Raw genomic sequence first — 13,744 nt, 5'->3', positions numbered from 1 at the left:
ACCCCAGCCATGGCTCAGGACAGCTGGACACATCTGCCTGTGTCCCAAATTGCTGCTCACCCCAGCCATGGCTCAGGACAGCTGGACACATCTGCCTGTGTCCCAAATTGCTGCTCACCCCAGCCATGGCTCAGGACAGCTGGACACATCTGCCTGTGACCCAAATTGCTGCTCACCTCAGCCATGGCTCAGGATAGCTGGACACAACATCTGCCTGCGACCCAAACGGCAGCTCCCCACTCCACTGCTCCTCTCTCTGCCCACTCCTCTGCCTGCCATAGGCTAAATGTATGTGAAATATGACAAAATTCTCCACAGAAACATGAGTAAAGATCAACACTGATTGGCACAGTTTCCGTATTTAGAACTTCCTCAAGTCCTAGAGCCACTCCTCCATCTCCTTCAGAAGAAAGATCTCTGTCATGTAACTGCACCAGCTCTCTTGCCCAGTATAACCAGAAAATGTTTTTTCTTGCAATTCTGCTGTTTTCCTACTGTAAGCTAAGGACATGTTTCTTTCATATTACAAACCTTTCTAAAGCAGAACCATTGTTTCTTGTCTGAAAGCTTTTCTTTTTCTTCTCTTAGCTCAAATGTCTCAGCAGATACAGAAAACTACTGCAAATGGCAAAGGTAGGTTCTCTTGTTGATTTTGAGGTATGTGCTGAGATTGACTGTTAGCCAAAAAATGGGGGAGGAATTTAAAAATGTCCAAAAACTTCATGTCAAATTAAATCTTTCACCTCTCTGTGCAGTGAGTCAGTTTAAAAGTTTCTATACAAAGTTAACCATCTCTTTACTGACCTGTATGTAAAGTCAAAATTGCTTTAACTTGTTAAAACATTTTTCCTCCCATGGAAATGTAATTTATTTTAGTCATGACTAGTTCAGTACCATTTTCTATGGAAAGACAGGTTTTCATTGCAAATTCATTTGTATAAGATCATGAAAGGAAACAAATTTGAGAGACCATCAAGGCCCTTACTGCTACTATCCATATGTTCTATCTACTTACACAAGCTTAGTTCTGTCTGTTAATAGACAGCCACTAATAAAATACTTTTAATAATTACTTTTAATACTAATAAAATGCCTTTGCTTTCAGGTTCATAGGCTATCTCTCAACTAATTTATAAGGTTACTTTCTCCTACAATTAATACCCCACAATATTTGATTTAATCTTTTATATTTCTATTATTTTAATTGCTGCTGTAGTTCAAAAGTATTGTTATTGGTTCATCTGAACACATCTGTGGGCTTTGTGTGGCTGTGCCTCTTTTGCATGAGCACAGGCACTTTTCATCATGTATGAAGCTGCATTCTGGTTTTGAAAAATAATTGAGTTGCCTGCTATCAGAGGTGGAAAAAGTATACTGGTCCATTTCAACATAAAAAGCATAGCTTGGTTGTCAACATATTTTGGGACAAATCTGGGGCTTTCTTGGGTCATAGGTGCAGCCAACTCACTCAGAAGTTTTTTCTTTCCAGAGATGGTGTCCAATCCCAAGCTTGTACTGGTTCAGGGGACTTTGAATGTGGTGATGAAGCAGAATGTGACCCTCTCCTGCCTCTCTGAGCCTGGATCTCCACCTGTCAGATACACACTGTTCAAGCACAACCAGCAGGTATCTGCTTCAAACAGGTCAGACTGGAGCCCTGCACTGTTCACCCTGACCATCAGCTCTGCCAGCGATGTGGGGGAATACAAGTGCAAAGCTGAGTATAACAACTCCAGCGGTGGAAAATACAGCAACAGCCTCAACTTCACCCTCCTAGGTACGTCTTGCTGTACACCTTCCCAGCACTGGTTATTGCAGGGGCACACAGCCATCTCTTTTCTTGACTGAGGAGCTGAACTTTGCTGCTGTTCTTACCTCAGGAGCTGGCAGTGCTCTCCTGCCCGGGCTCACGACCCCCCCATCCTTCATGCCCAGCTCTTTTGCCAGTGTTGTCACTTTACTCCAAGTCTTGCCTGGAGCTTGTCCTGTACTCTGTGATTCAGAATTTTCAATTTTCTTTCTACAGAGCCAATTTCCAAGCCAGTGCTGAGCTCACCCACCTCTCAGGCAAAGAAAGGCCAGAACGTGACCCTGTCCTGTTTCTCAGAGAACGGATCCCTTCCCATCACATATCTGTTCTTCAAAGGAACACAAAACATTTCTCCCCAAAAGACAATGCAGAAGAGGGAAGCAGCTGTGATTTTTCTATTTATCAATTCCCATAGTGACTTTGGAACCTATAAATGCAAAGCTAATAACAGTTTTCCCAATAATACAAAATACAGCAACAGTTTCAACTTTACAGTAGCAGGTATGAATGAAAAGAGGTTACTACTGTTGACAAACTGGGATCACACAAAATTCAGAATGTTGTAACTATGCAAGTTTTTAGCCAGATATTTTGATCTTGCAATGTGATGTTCAAAATAGAATTTTTTAAATTTAAAAAAATGATGTTTTAAAATTAATGCAAAACCATAGAATTCCATGCACCCTAGATAGCAGTAGAAGTTGAAGTAACCATGGAGGATGCCTGTAAAGACTCACTTTTGCAAGAGACCCCTGGTCCACCTTGGAGAGAGTCTGGTTTCATTTTTCTCTCTGCTCCCATGAAAGAGCTTAACTGGCACCAGCAAGCTGCCTTCCTTCTGCTGGGGCACAGAGCCCTTGGGACTCTCATGAACAGTTACACTAACCCCAGTTAATCTAAAAGCTGAAAGAAATTGCAAGTCTTGATTTCGATTTACAGAAAATACTTAAAATATGAAACAACACTTCATTGCATAAACACTTTTTTTTTTCTTCTTTTTGGCAGAAGAGAGAAGCCATTTTCAGCCCCTGATAATTTCACTTGGGCTGATCCTGCTACTACTTATAATAGGACTTGCTCTGGCAATTCCATTTTTCCTAATTCCTTTGTATAACGCAAGTGAGTTATTTGAATGTCTGTTTCTTTTTCCACAGGTCATTTATATTGTCAATATATTTCAGTATGCAAACATCACGTTTTCAGTAGAGTAGCTCCTGCTATTTTATCATATTGTTGAATCTCCTCTGAAGCAGCACCAGCAGCTTAAGATTTTGACAAGGCCAAATCTCTGAGCTGTGTTTTAGATGAAAGATCTGGGGTGGGGGAGGCAAAGCAACAACTAAAGTAATACACAAAAACACTGGAAGGAATCTGACCTCACTGGAAAGGGAAATTATTAAAATGCCCTTGGTTAAAGAATTATTTTGATTGTGAAAAAAACAGTACCTGAGATCTCCAAATATTAAAAAATAAATTGAAACTGTTTATTTCTAAGAAATATTTATATACATCTATATAAATACACACACAAAACACACGTTTTTCTTTTACAATTTGCAGAAAAATTTAAGTCTACCAGGCCCTCAATTGGCCTTACTTCAACACTGAATGCAGAGGAGTCTGAAGATGAAGTAATATACTCAGAGATTGGTAAGTTCCTGTCACCCCCTGCAGTCAGGCAGGTTTCTTCAGGTACTGGAAGGGGACACCTACTGACCCTCCTGGCAGAGGCATTATTTAAACCCCTCAGAATCCTTATCTGGCATCATCTGAGAGCCATGCAGCCAAAACTGCAGCTGGTTAAATGAACTGAGGTTTTAATAAAAAAAGGGTGTAATGGCCATTTACTAACAGGCAACAGTGAGCTATATGAAGCTGTAGCAAAATAAAACTTGCATAGCTCCTGCATTCTTTTCAAAATTGTTCAATACTTTAGTTATTTATTCAATCCTTCTTAAGTTTGGGAAGATCCAAAGTCAGTTCAAACTGAAATTATGAAGTGACAACAAGGCAGCTGACCTATGTTAAGACATTTTGGTACTTGAATTGCAGAAAGCAGACAATAATGAAGACATTACCTGACAGCCACAATGCTCTGAACTTGCACATTTCTACATTTGCCATGAATGTGAATGCCTCTTTTCAAGGGGAATAAGAACACCTCCCAACAAACCAACAGCAAAGGCATTGTTTCCAATTTCTAAATGTCCAAATGGAGTAACTGTCTCCAAACAAACCTGCCTTCCTGTTCATGCAGTAGGTAGAGCTCTCACTGCCCTGCTGGGTCAGCTCAGTGCTGTGCAGCTGCTTGTGCCAGATCTCAGCCCGCAAGGACAGTGAGAAGAGCTCTGATAAGGCCCATGGATACTCCATGATTTATATTCAGTATGGAATCTCACTGCTTTGTTTCAAAATTACAAAAAAAGTGTGATTCAAGTTGTTTGTAATTGAGTTAACTGCTGTTCATCATCTTTAAACCAGAGCCTGTTAGACCAGAAGAAGAATACATCAACTTCTCCGTTATTAGAAGAGAAGAGGAAAAAGGTGAAAACCTCAAGCTATCATATTGGAATATCTGATACACACAAATATGTTTTGAGGGGACTTTGCTGGGTGGAGGCAGGGCTTAAATACTTGCAATTGCTCATGAAATTGCTTAGTTACTATGGAAAAACTAAAACAGCTTTAAAACTGTTTTGAGGAGAGGGGAGGAAAGAAGAAAGAAAAACCCCAACAAACCATCCTATGGCAAATTCAACAGCCTCACTATGAAACCACACAGATGTTATTAGTGACCACACTGCTGATGCAATGTTAATTCTTCTGTGTAGCTGTACCAAGAAAGCAGCTATTATGTTATTCTATATATATATTCTATATATGAATTATGTTATTCTGGCTTTTAGCAGGGAAGAGGCCATGTGCTACAGTCTATTCAAAGGTCCTCATCAGAGACTGAATACCAGGTATGATTATAATTTTTTCTGATTAACTTAATCACATACTTTTAAAGAATTTTACAGCCCTCAAATGTGGTAAGTTCCAGCAAGCTGCATACAAAGATAAGATATTTAGATACCAATTTCCTGGCCTAATCACTTTGTAGAGAGACAGTGTAGCTCACTTTTGAAGCAAAATCTCTGAGCCATAATATCTATGAACTACAACTTAAGAGAAAAAGCAAACAGATAAAACTTAGAATTACATGTAAAGCTTTCACACAGATTTAAGTTCCTGAACATTTAACAATTCTGCTGAAGTAGAAACTGGATTGTTTGCAGACATAGGATAGTGAAAAGGCTTTTGTCTAGTGTAACAAAAAAAAGAAAAAACATCCCTCGGGCACTAGAGGATCTGTATTTGGCCTCTATGTACCTGCAAGGATGGCAATTTCTCAGTTCAACAGTACTTCAGCTCTCAGAGTAGATAGGATGGTAGTAGATAGCTCTCAGAGGGACAGATTGTGAAAATTAATTTTGGGACAGCTGACTTCAAAATAAATTCTGTATCCTGCTACCAGCTGTTTCTAAGATGTGGCTGGGCTGCTTTAATACCATTCCAGAGCCAGCTTATTTAGAATTCCATGAGTTCAGTAAGTCACATGATGCTAACATTGATTATATCTAGTATAAATACTCTATACTGCAACTATTATTGTTGTTACAAATAACTCATTTACAGTTAAGTGAGCACCATGTTGGTAGAAGAAGATTTTAAGGCAAGTTCTCGTGTTTCATGACACTGATGACTATCAGAGGCCATGAGCCTTGCTGCACTTTATACAGGGACTGAACCAGCTGTACTGGAAATCTAGAAAAGATCAGAAGCACGCAGTTCTGTATCTCTGCAAACTCTTGTATCTGATTTTAACCACTGTGCTTAGGTACAGGAAAAATATTATCACACATTAGTCTTTTTCCACCATTTTGTACACACAGATATTTTGTCCGCAGAAAATACTGGTTAAAAAAATATTTAAATCTGTTATTCTGTTACTCTTGGTAATGTATTTCTGAATTTTTTATGTTTATCAAGTGCAACATGAAGTAGCTTACATGTTTAAGAACTGAAGCCATGTGACTAAAATACATTCCTACAAACAGTACAAAGACACTGATGTTATTAAAATATTTAAGATTTGGAAGTCTTTAATATAAAATACCATTTTCCAACAGAGATCACAATTGTGTCAGCAATAGAGAGCAAAGCTGAATTTTTAGTTTAGGATGGAGCACTTTCAGTATGATATTAAAACCAAAGACATGAACAAGAATATGGTTAGCCTTGCTAATAAGGGACAAGTTTTTCTCTTCCCTTTTTCCAAGGCAACCTGGAAGACCCAGATTTGACAGAGAACAGATGCACCACCATGTTTTAGCAGAACTGTTTGCAGAGAAACCACTGAGTCCGTGATAATGCTGAAACCAGTTCAGGCAAAGATATCTAAGAAAATCCCTTTATTCAACAAGTTTAAGCTTACACATTTTTTGCAGATGTAACATACTTAATTAAAAAGTCCTTCAGCCTGGAAATGTGCATCATTTCCTTCATGGTGGTGTCTCTGCTTCTCAGCTGGACTACTCCATTCTCTAGAGTGCCATCACTTATCAAGACCATGAAGGGAATACTCATCTCATCGTACCTGCAGAGAGAGGAACCCACCTGTTACTGTTTTTGGTGCGTGGAAAAAATCAGATAACTTACATACAAATGACCATAAACTGTACATATTTAGTTTTGCTGTATTGCACTAAGTCTGGTGTGACACCTCCAGTTTTCTTGTTGCCATTCCTTGCTTTCCTGATTACATGTCTTCAAATTACTTAGCTGCTTTAGTATATAAAAATAATCTTATTTAGTAACCTATTAAAAGAGTATTTTTCTACAAGCAGAATTTATCTTTGTTTTACTGCACATGAACAAGAGGTTGCATCTATTTTCTCTCAGAAAAAAACATTCATCACTATGCTCAAGATGCTTTGACATGAGGAGTCATATGCCCCAATCCTCTCCTGATCAACAAATCATAATGAAGCCCCCAAATGGAATAGCTGTTTTTATATCCACAAACAGTTCATCACATCACTAATGGCAGTGGTTCCAGACTTGGAAGAACTGTCAAGTTCAAGACTAGACACAGTGGGTTGTTTGAAAGAGTGCTTAAGAATGAAACACAGAACCAGACCAGATGCAAAAATGGGGGTGAGGGTGGGAAACAGTTCTGCAAGCTTACAAGTCATCTGAAGAAATTTGTTTTTTACATGCAAGTTTTTAAAAGGCATTTTACAGTTCCAGGGAAATAACAGTAACATGGGAAAGGCTTCTATTTCACTTAATTTAAAAATTATCTGATATATGCTTTTCATAATAAAACTACTTGAATCCAAGTCTGTAGTTTGGGATCCACACCTTCAATCAGTAACTGTACACAATGACTTCCTACTGAAAAAAGGAATATTTACAGCAGTCCACAGAAAGTCATCTTTGACCTTCATAGTTTAATTTACAGAAGACTGTTTCTCCTTACTTTGTATAAAGATGTTCCAGAGACACATGCACAGTTTCCAGATAACCGGGCCATACAGAAATTCCATTTTCTGTCAGTTCATTGAACAATCCTTGGCAAACCTGTGTTCATTTAAAAACACAAGTTAAAAGACAGACTTTGAGTGATGAGACTCTATACAAAGAAACCATAAAAACTCTTAACAAGTGTGGTATTAACATTCCTAGCTGGTGTTTATTTGCTGGCTGAAATAATTTCAAATCAGAAAGCAGCCTGGCAGTTCTGTCTCCACTTCTGTTTAAAAACATGCCAGTGTAAGCTTCCTCCCTCCCACAGGGACTTTATGACTGACTTAAATGAAAACTTTTAAAATATCCTTCTGCACATGTGACTCATGCATTAAGATAATTCCAAAAGATTAAACTGAGAGGGATGGTGTTATTCATTTTCCTTAATTTTGCATGGGGCAAGCATCAGCTCTATTGTACCAAAGACAGTCGTGTGAACATGAACATGAGGTTGCATCTATTTTCTCTCAGAAAAAAACATTCATCACTATGCTCAAGATGCTTTGACATGAGGAGTCATATGCCCCAATCCACTCCTATATATCCAACCCTATTTTACCAAAGACAGTTGTGTCCACACAAGGAACTGCCTGCGTGAATTCCTTTGGCTGTGACCCACAAGCTGCAGAGTAGGAGCACCATGAACTCTGCACAACCAGGAATCTCCAGGAGTCAAAGCAGCAGCATGATTTTCCTCAACATAAACAGTGTCTGAATTGTAACACATTACATGGAGAGTCAACGCTCAAGATTGAAATACTTTCTTACAACATACCTGCCTCAGCTCTGTTGTTGGACCTTTTCCTACATCCAAGGCCACTTTAAGGGGTGCTAAGCAAGGATGAAGCTTAAGTACCTAATAAATTTACAAAAACCAACAGATTACTAAATGTATTTATCATCAAGCAATTCTAAACAGAAGTAGGAAATAGCAATTTTTTAAAATTAAATTAAGGTTTTAAACATACAAAAATTTTCTTACAGCACAAAATCTTGAATTAGAAGCAAGCTGTATTTTTGTGCAATGAGCACACAGCCCAGCTACATTCACATGGCAGAAATTAATCTATTTTGGCTGAGCTCCAGAAAAGAGATGAAGATTTGTTAGCAGAGTTCCATCATCTTGAATGGAGCCAGAGTGATGAGAGCCAGCCCAGCAGGCAGCTCCCATCCAGTCTACTGCTTGTTCTTAAAGCCCAAACAACTGCCTGGGTAACAGGCACTGACAGCCAGCACTCCAACTCCAGAAAGCAGAGTAAAAGTGGGGAGAATGATGGTCCAGATCCTACCTGCTGATCAGAGAGAAGGGTAAAACAGGAAAAGGGGACCTCGGAACGAGAAAATTTGCTTATGTGGATGACAGGGACCACAGGGGCTGTGCCATGGGGCCAGCCTGGTGCTGCCAGTGAGAGGGTTGAGTCTGCACCCATTGGAAAGGGATCAGGATGGCCATGTGGAAAAGGAAACATTGCTATGCTTGAATTTACCACATTGTCTAGGGGGGTTCTTATTTTCTGACATTTTCTACATGGACTTACCTTTCTCTGAGAATTTTTCTTTGCTGTTAATGGATTCTCAACTACCTGTAGAGAATCAAAAAGATAAGCTAACACTCCTCGGTCCAGATTCCCATTCACAGACAGAACATGAGGGATGACATTCTTCCTTCCATCTCGGCCCTGAAGAGAAAAAACCCATGTAAGAAAACATCAAAGATTGCCCCCAAAAGCTTTTTGCTTGCTTTAAATGTATAATGAGACACTGAGCTCAAGCACTCTTATTTATTGAAATACAGACATTTATTTAAAACATTACCAGCAGCCTTAGCAGTGTATCTGTGACCAGCTAAGGCTGTAACAGTGGGGAAAGCAGGTCAGGGCAGGATTAGTTTCTTGCTCTGCCACTTTGATCATAAATTTAAATCTATGGCAAACACATTTGAAACTCTGCATATTCTTTTGGAGGTTTGTAGATTACTTCCAAATGACCATGAGTCCCCACATTCTGAGAAATCCCTATGTAACCCTGTTTTGTAGAAATAAACTGCAAAAGCAGGAAAGACAGGACTGTCATGAGAAGAAGAAGGTTGAAATTTTCTAGTAAAATGCAAAGTTACTCTGGTTTTATCTGTTCAGCCTAACTCCAAACATTGCCATTTATTAGGATTGTCCCTCTTCAACAAATTCAGTAGAGAGGCTTCCCTCTAGTCCATACTTCCCTTTTCTATAAAGCCATTTTTATAACCCATTAATCTATAAAAACTTGTACATACATGAAAGTGAACAAGCTACAGCAAGAAAGAAAACCCCTCACATGTACAGGCTCTTTGTGATGCAAACTGAACAGTGCAAAACACAGTCCAAGTTTGTGTTTCCATTTATTCACAAATACAGGTAAAAGCTACACTACTGACAACAGCTGTCTTGTCAATAAGGGCTCATTTCTAATTTTGAAGAATTCCTTGCAAAAAAAAAAAAAGAAAAAAAAAAAGAAAAAAAGAAAAAAAAAAGTACCAAACACTATTTAATCAGCTTTGAAAAGGAAGGTCTGGCTGCAGAGTATCAATTGTACTGTTCTTGCAGCAAATCAATAAAAAGCCATCCACGTGCTAAGCAACTGGATCAGCAAAGAAACCATTTCTCTCACACATTACTATCTTTATCAGGAAAGATGTTTAATACAGTAAAGCTTACAAGTAATTTAGATCTCTCTCCTGGATACAGCTGTAACAGTTCAGTATCACCAAGGTTCTTCAGTGTTTCTATTGTTTCTGTCCCCCAAGGAAAGCTATAATGTAACTTAAATCCTCTTCTGCCTTCTTCATCCTGAAAGTCACTGCTGCTGAAGTTAGACGGGCCTACAGCAAACTGCAAATAAGAGGTGTAAGAGTGATCACGACTGCAAATCTCATAGAACTACATACAAGTCTGCAATGCAAACTGAAGTCTGGGTTGTTTTAGTACCATTTTCTGATTTCCAGCAAAAGGTTTTTATAAGTTAAAGCCCAAATCTCTTGGTTGTTTTATGGCATTTTCATCTCACATCACCGACAAACACAAAACATCTGCCTTTCTGCAAGTCAAGTTATAAACTAGTTATCAGTTTTGTCATCAACTTCAGTAGCTTCTCAATTTCCATGAGAAATGCACCTGGAACAGGCCAGCAATGTAAGGCCATTAAACCAACCACGGTGACTATTCCCCCCTCCGAGGCATAAAGGAGCAGGCCAAGATTCCCCATGGATATCTGCTGTTACCTTTCTCCACCACTGGAGCCTCTGGCGTAGCCAGTAATCGAGCCACTGTCCTGAAGTTCTGGGAGAACTAAACCAGGCAAGCAGAGACGTGGTCCTCTCGCCTATTCTTTAAACAACAGCAAGGGCAGCAAGTTAACACCTTGGGAAATAACAGGGGAAAAGCAAGAAACGGCATTCAAAAATAATCCAGAAGTGAAATAGTTGGTTTAGGTACGATAAGGAATTAACTCCTCTATTACTCTACCTTGTAAGGTTTTTGTTGTGTTCATTTCCTGAAACAGAATGTTCACTTTCTGGAACAGAATGAAAGCACACTCCAATCTGAGCAAGGCCACAGGGCAGTCTTTTGTTCACCAGCTCTAAGCAGCTGACATATTGCGCCAGAACACCTACAAAACACAAAGCCCTGTTTTTAGTGGCCACGGGAAAGTTTCTGATGTTTTAACTCTACCAAGAACAAATTAAGCACATATTATACACGTGTTGTTTGTACATGCAGTCCTACTATCTTTAGTAGCACTGATGCTTTGTAGACATGGGCTCAGCAGGCTGGTTCCTCGGGGCACATTGATTTTAATGTGCTTTTCCCCGAATTACAGGGAGCGTATCTGCTGTCCACCTGTGCTGGTCAGGTCCTTGAAAAGCACACATATTCACAGCCTACAGAAGGAACATTCCCACCGCACCAACGCAACTGGGAGAATCCCTTAAACGCAGCTGCTTCGCTCCCAGCAAGAAACTCGTGCGCAGGGTGCAGGCTGAGCGGAGCCGCCCGGGACCTACCGGGCAGGAGGCTCTCCCGCAGCAGCCCCGCGGCCCCCAGTACTTCTTCCAGGGCCGAGCCGCCAGGGCCCTGCCCACAGCCCTGGAGGGCTTCGCGCAGCGTCTCCGGGTGCAGCAGCCGCAGCCCCTGCGCGTCCCGCGGAGCGCCGGGCGGGCCGTGGAGCGGGGCATCCACGGGGAACACCTGCTCCCGCAGGGGCAGCGCCGAGTCCCACCACTGCGCCGCCAGGTTGGCGCGCAGCGCCGCGCCCAGCGGCCCGAAGCCGGGGTGGCGGCCGCTCAGGTAGGCGCTCCAGGGCAGCGGCCCCGCGCCGCCCCGTAGGAACAGCCGCCGCCAGCACACCTCCAGCAGCTCCGCCCCGCCCGCCGCCTCGGAAGCACCGCCGCCCTCCGAGTACGGCCGCGCCGGGCACCCGGCCGGCTCCGGGACTCGCTGCCACCTCGGCTGTGCCAGGGCGGCGCGGCCGCACCAGCGGCAGCCTTGGCGGGAGCCCAGCGCCATCTTGCCGCTCCCTCACGGCGGGGCTGAAAGCGGAGGGGGGGAAGTTGGGGCAGCTACTGCGCACGCGCAGCTCCCCCCGGGGAGCGGTGGGCGTGTGTGGCGGCCGCGCTTGCGCAGTGGAACCATCGCGGCCTCGCCGCGGCCGCGGGCCGAAGGTCAGGGACCGTCCGAGGTGAATTTCCTGTCCCCAGGCTCAATCTTCTCACCTTTTGTAACCGTAATGATGCCGTCAGATAACTTCTGCTGAAGGAACTGACTCTAAAGGAGCTGAATTTTCTCGCCTTTTGTAAACATAACTAATGCTGTCAGGGAACTTCTACAATGGAAGTTGCTTAATAAAGAACTCGTTTCAAGTATTGGGTAAGATCACATCACACAAATAAACATACACTGGGTAGGCGGAGAATGTGCATTAGATAGGTGGGTTCATGTACATTTTTTTGTAAAAAAGATGTAACTTTTTACGCCTTGGTGTGCTCAACCTTGAGCCCCGCACAGAATAAAGAATGTCACTTTTATAAACCAAACTCGTCTCGAGAGCTCCCAACATCGGCAATAAGGCCACACGTGCCGGGGTCACGCCTGGCCTGCCCCTATGGGACAGGGACGTCCAGAGCCCGGCAGCACCGGGCACTGGGAGGGGGACAACGGGACAGACCCTGCCCTTGCTGGCACCGGAACACGCTGCAGCTGCACGGGGACATTCCTGGGAAAAGCCCCTCTGGCGCCCACCGCGGGGACAGCAGCACGCCCGAAGCACATCGAGGCAGCAGGCAGAGCGCGGGCGGAGGCGGCACCGCTGCCAAGGGCGCGGGCGAGGCCCCGGCTCCCCGCGGCCGCTCGGCGCGGCGCAGGCAGCGCAGTGGAAATTTCCACAGCCGCCGCAGCCCGAGCTGGCGGCGGGGCGCGGAGGCGGGGCCGAGCGGGAGCCATTCCGCGAGCCGCAGGAGCGGGGCTCGGCGGGATAATCCCCGCGCCGGAGCGGCGGCGCAGCCCCCTCCCCCGGGCTGACAGCCGCTTTAGTAGGGCACTGGGTCAGCGGCAGGAGCTGCTACTCCCGCCTCAACAAGAACTGCAGGCAAGTTAAGTTCGAAGGCAGATTTGCCATGAGCTCAATTCTGCCAGAGTAGCACTGGCAGTAATGTCAAAGCTGCTTAGAGCTCGTTTCTTTCCATTATTTTATGTGCAAATGTCGTATTTTCCCCCTCAGGAAACACTGCCCCATGCAAAGGGTCGTTTGGAAAGAGTTATAAAATACAGGGAGGAAACGTCTTTCTGCAGTTCAGATTTTACACCACTATTAAAGACTCTCATATCTCAATTTTAATGCACAAGCTATAAATGAACCTTTTTTTTTTTTTTTTTTTTTAAATACTAAAAACCCACAACTTTACAAAACCAGCTTTTCAAAGCATTTTGTTTCAGGCCACTGACATGGAAACTTAGGAGTTAAGTCATACTTCAGTAATAAATAATCTACTTCCTTGTTTTTCACCCCTGGTGACACCAAGCAGTGTTCCAAAACAAATAAATGAGAGAAAAACCCCACCCCGACTTCACCCCCCCCAGCCCAAAAAAAAAAAAAAAACCAAAATAAAATACATTGCCACCTGCAGTTTTAGACTGCAGTGGGGTAGTTCCAAGCCTCCAGCTGGAGTTCTCAAAGCGAGAGTGAAGGATCACAAATATGTCAAGTGATAGAACTTCACAGAAAATGAGGAAATATAAGAGGCAGACTAGGCTGCATTAGAGAACATCACAAGCTGAGCCTCAGAGGGAAACAAGGACAAGTAATCAAGGACTGAGCAAAAAGATCTAA

General features: G+C 42.7%; 2 protein-coding genes across 9 annotated transcripts; one reads left to right on the top strand and one right to left on the bottom strand.

The window, feature by feature from the left end:
- Positions 1-428: 428 nt before the first annotated feature.
- MILR1 (mast cell immunoglobulin like receptor 1) lies at positions 429-7,312 on the top strand. 5 transcript variants are annotated; one of them, XM_041485664.1, is made up of 9 exons: positions 429-496; positions 589-633; positions 1,490-1,777; positions 2,027-2,311; positions 2,816-2,929; positions 3,371-3,460; positions 4,292-4,354; positions 4,717-4,776; positions 6,383-7,312. In XM_041485664.1, exons 1-8 carry the CDS (start codon positions 463-465, stop codon positions 4,767-4,769), a joined length of 972 nt encoding a protein of 323 aa, XP_041341598.1. In that variant the 5' UTR covers positions 429-462; the 3' UTR covers positions 4,770-4,776; positions 6,383-7,312. The 5 variants fall into 5 exon arrangements, with proteins under 5 accessions (XP_041341598.1, XP_041341599.1, XP_041341601.1 ...); XM_041485665.1 differs by having other exon boundaries at positions 6,304-6,436; XM_041485667.1 differs by lacking the exon at positions 2,816-2,929.
- Positions 3,665-11,969, bottom strand: POLG2 (DNA polymerase gamma 2, accessory subunit). 4 transcript variants are annotated; one of them, XM_041485659.1, is made up of 9 exons: positions 11,424-11,966; positions 10,885-11,029; positions 10,641-10,746; positions 10,078-10,251; positions 8,923-9,063; positions 8,160-8,240; positions 7,338-7,438; positions 6,315-6,452; positions 3,956-4,135 (listed from the first exon to the last, which is right to left on the bottom strand). In XM_041485659.1, the coding sequence occupies exons 1-9, from the start codon at positions 11,923-11,925 to the stop codon at positions 4,096-4,098; spliced, it is 1,428 nt and encodes a 475-aa protein (XP_041341593.1). In that variant the 5' UTR covers positions 11,926-11,966; the 3' UTR covers positions 3,956-4,095. The 4 variants fall into 4 exon arrangements, with proteins under 4 accessions (XP_041341596.1, XP_041341595.1, XP_041341593.1 ...); XM_041485662.1 differs by lacking the exon at positions 10,078-10,251 and having other exon boundaries at positions 3,665-4,135; positions 11,424-11,969; XM_041485661.1 differs by lacking the exon at positions 8,160-8,240 and having other exon boundaries at positions 3,665-4,135; positions 11,424-11,968.
- Between the last annotated feature and the right edge of the window lie 1,775 nt (positions 11,970-13,744).

Source organism: Pyrgilauda ruficollis, unplaced genomic scaffold (genome assembly GCF_017590135.1).
Source record: "Pyrgilauda ruficollis isolate IOZ18807 unplaced genomic scaffold, ASM1759013v1 scaffold72, whole genome shotgun sequence".
NCBI classification, from domain to species: Eukaryota; Metazoa; Chordata; class Aves; order Passeriformes; family Passeridae; genus Pyrgilauda; species Pyrgilauda ruficollis.
This window is presented reverse-complemented; position numbering and strand designations above follow the sequence as displayed.

Bases quoted from the DNA above. Each gene is read 5' to 3' on its own strand.
- MILR1 (XM_041485663.1), top strand. From the start codon at position 463: ATGTTTTTTCTTGCAATTCTGCTGTTTTCCTACT. The intron at 2,312-2,815 runs GTATGAATGAAA...TCTTTTTGGCAG, and splicing joins TTTCAACTTTACAGTAGCAG to AAGAGAGAAGCCATTTTCAG. The intron at 2,930-3,370 runs GTGAGTTATTTG...TACAATTTGCAG, and splicing joins AATTCCTTTGTATAACGCAA to AAAAATTTAAGTCTACCAGG.
- POLG2 (XM_041485659.1), bottom strand. From the start codon at position 11,925: ATGGCGCTGGGCTCCCGCCAAGGCTGCCGCTGGTGCGGCCGCGCCGCC. The intron at 11,030-11,423 runs GTAGGTCCCGGG...TGTGTTTTGTAG, and splicing joins GCGGGAGAGCCTCCTGCCCG to GTGTTCTGGCGCAATATGTC. The intron at 10,747-10,884 runs GTAGAGTAATAG...TGTTGTTTAAAG, and splicing joins CACAACAAAAACCTTACAAG to AATAGGCGAGAGGACCACGT.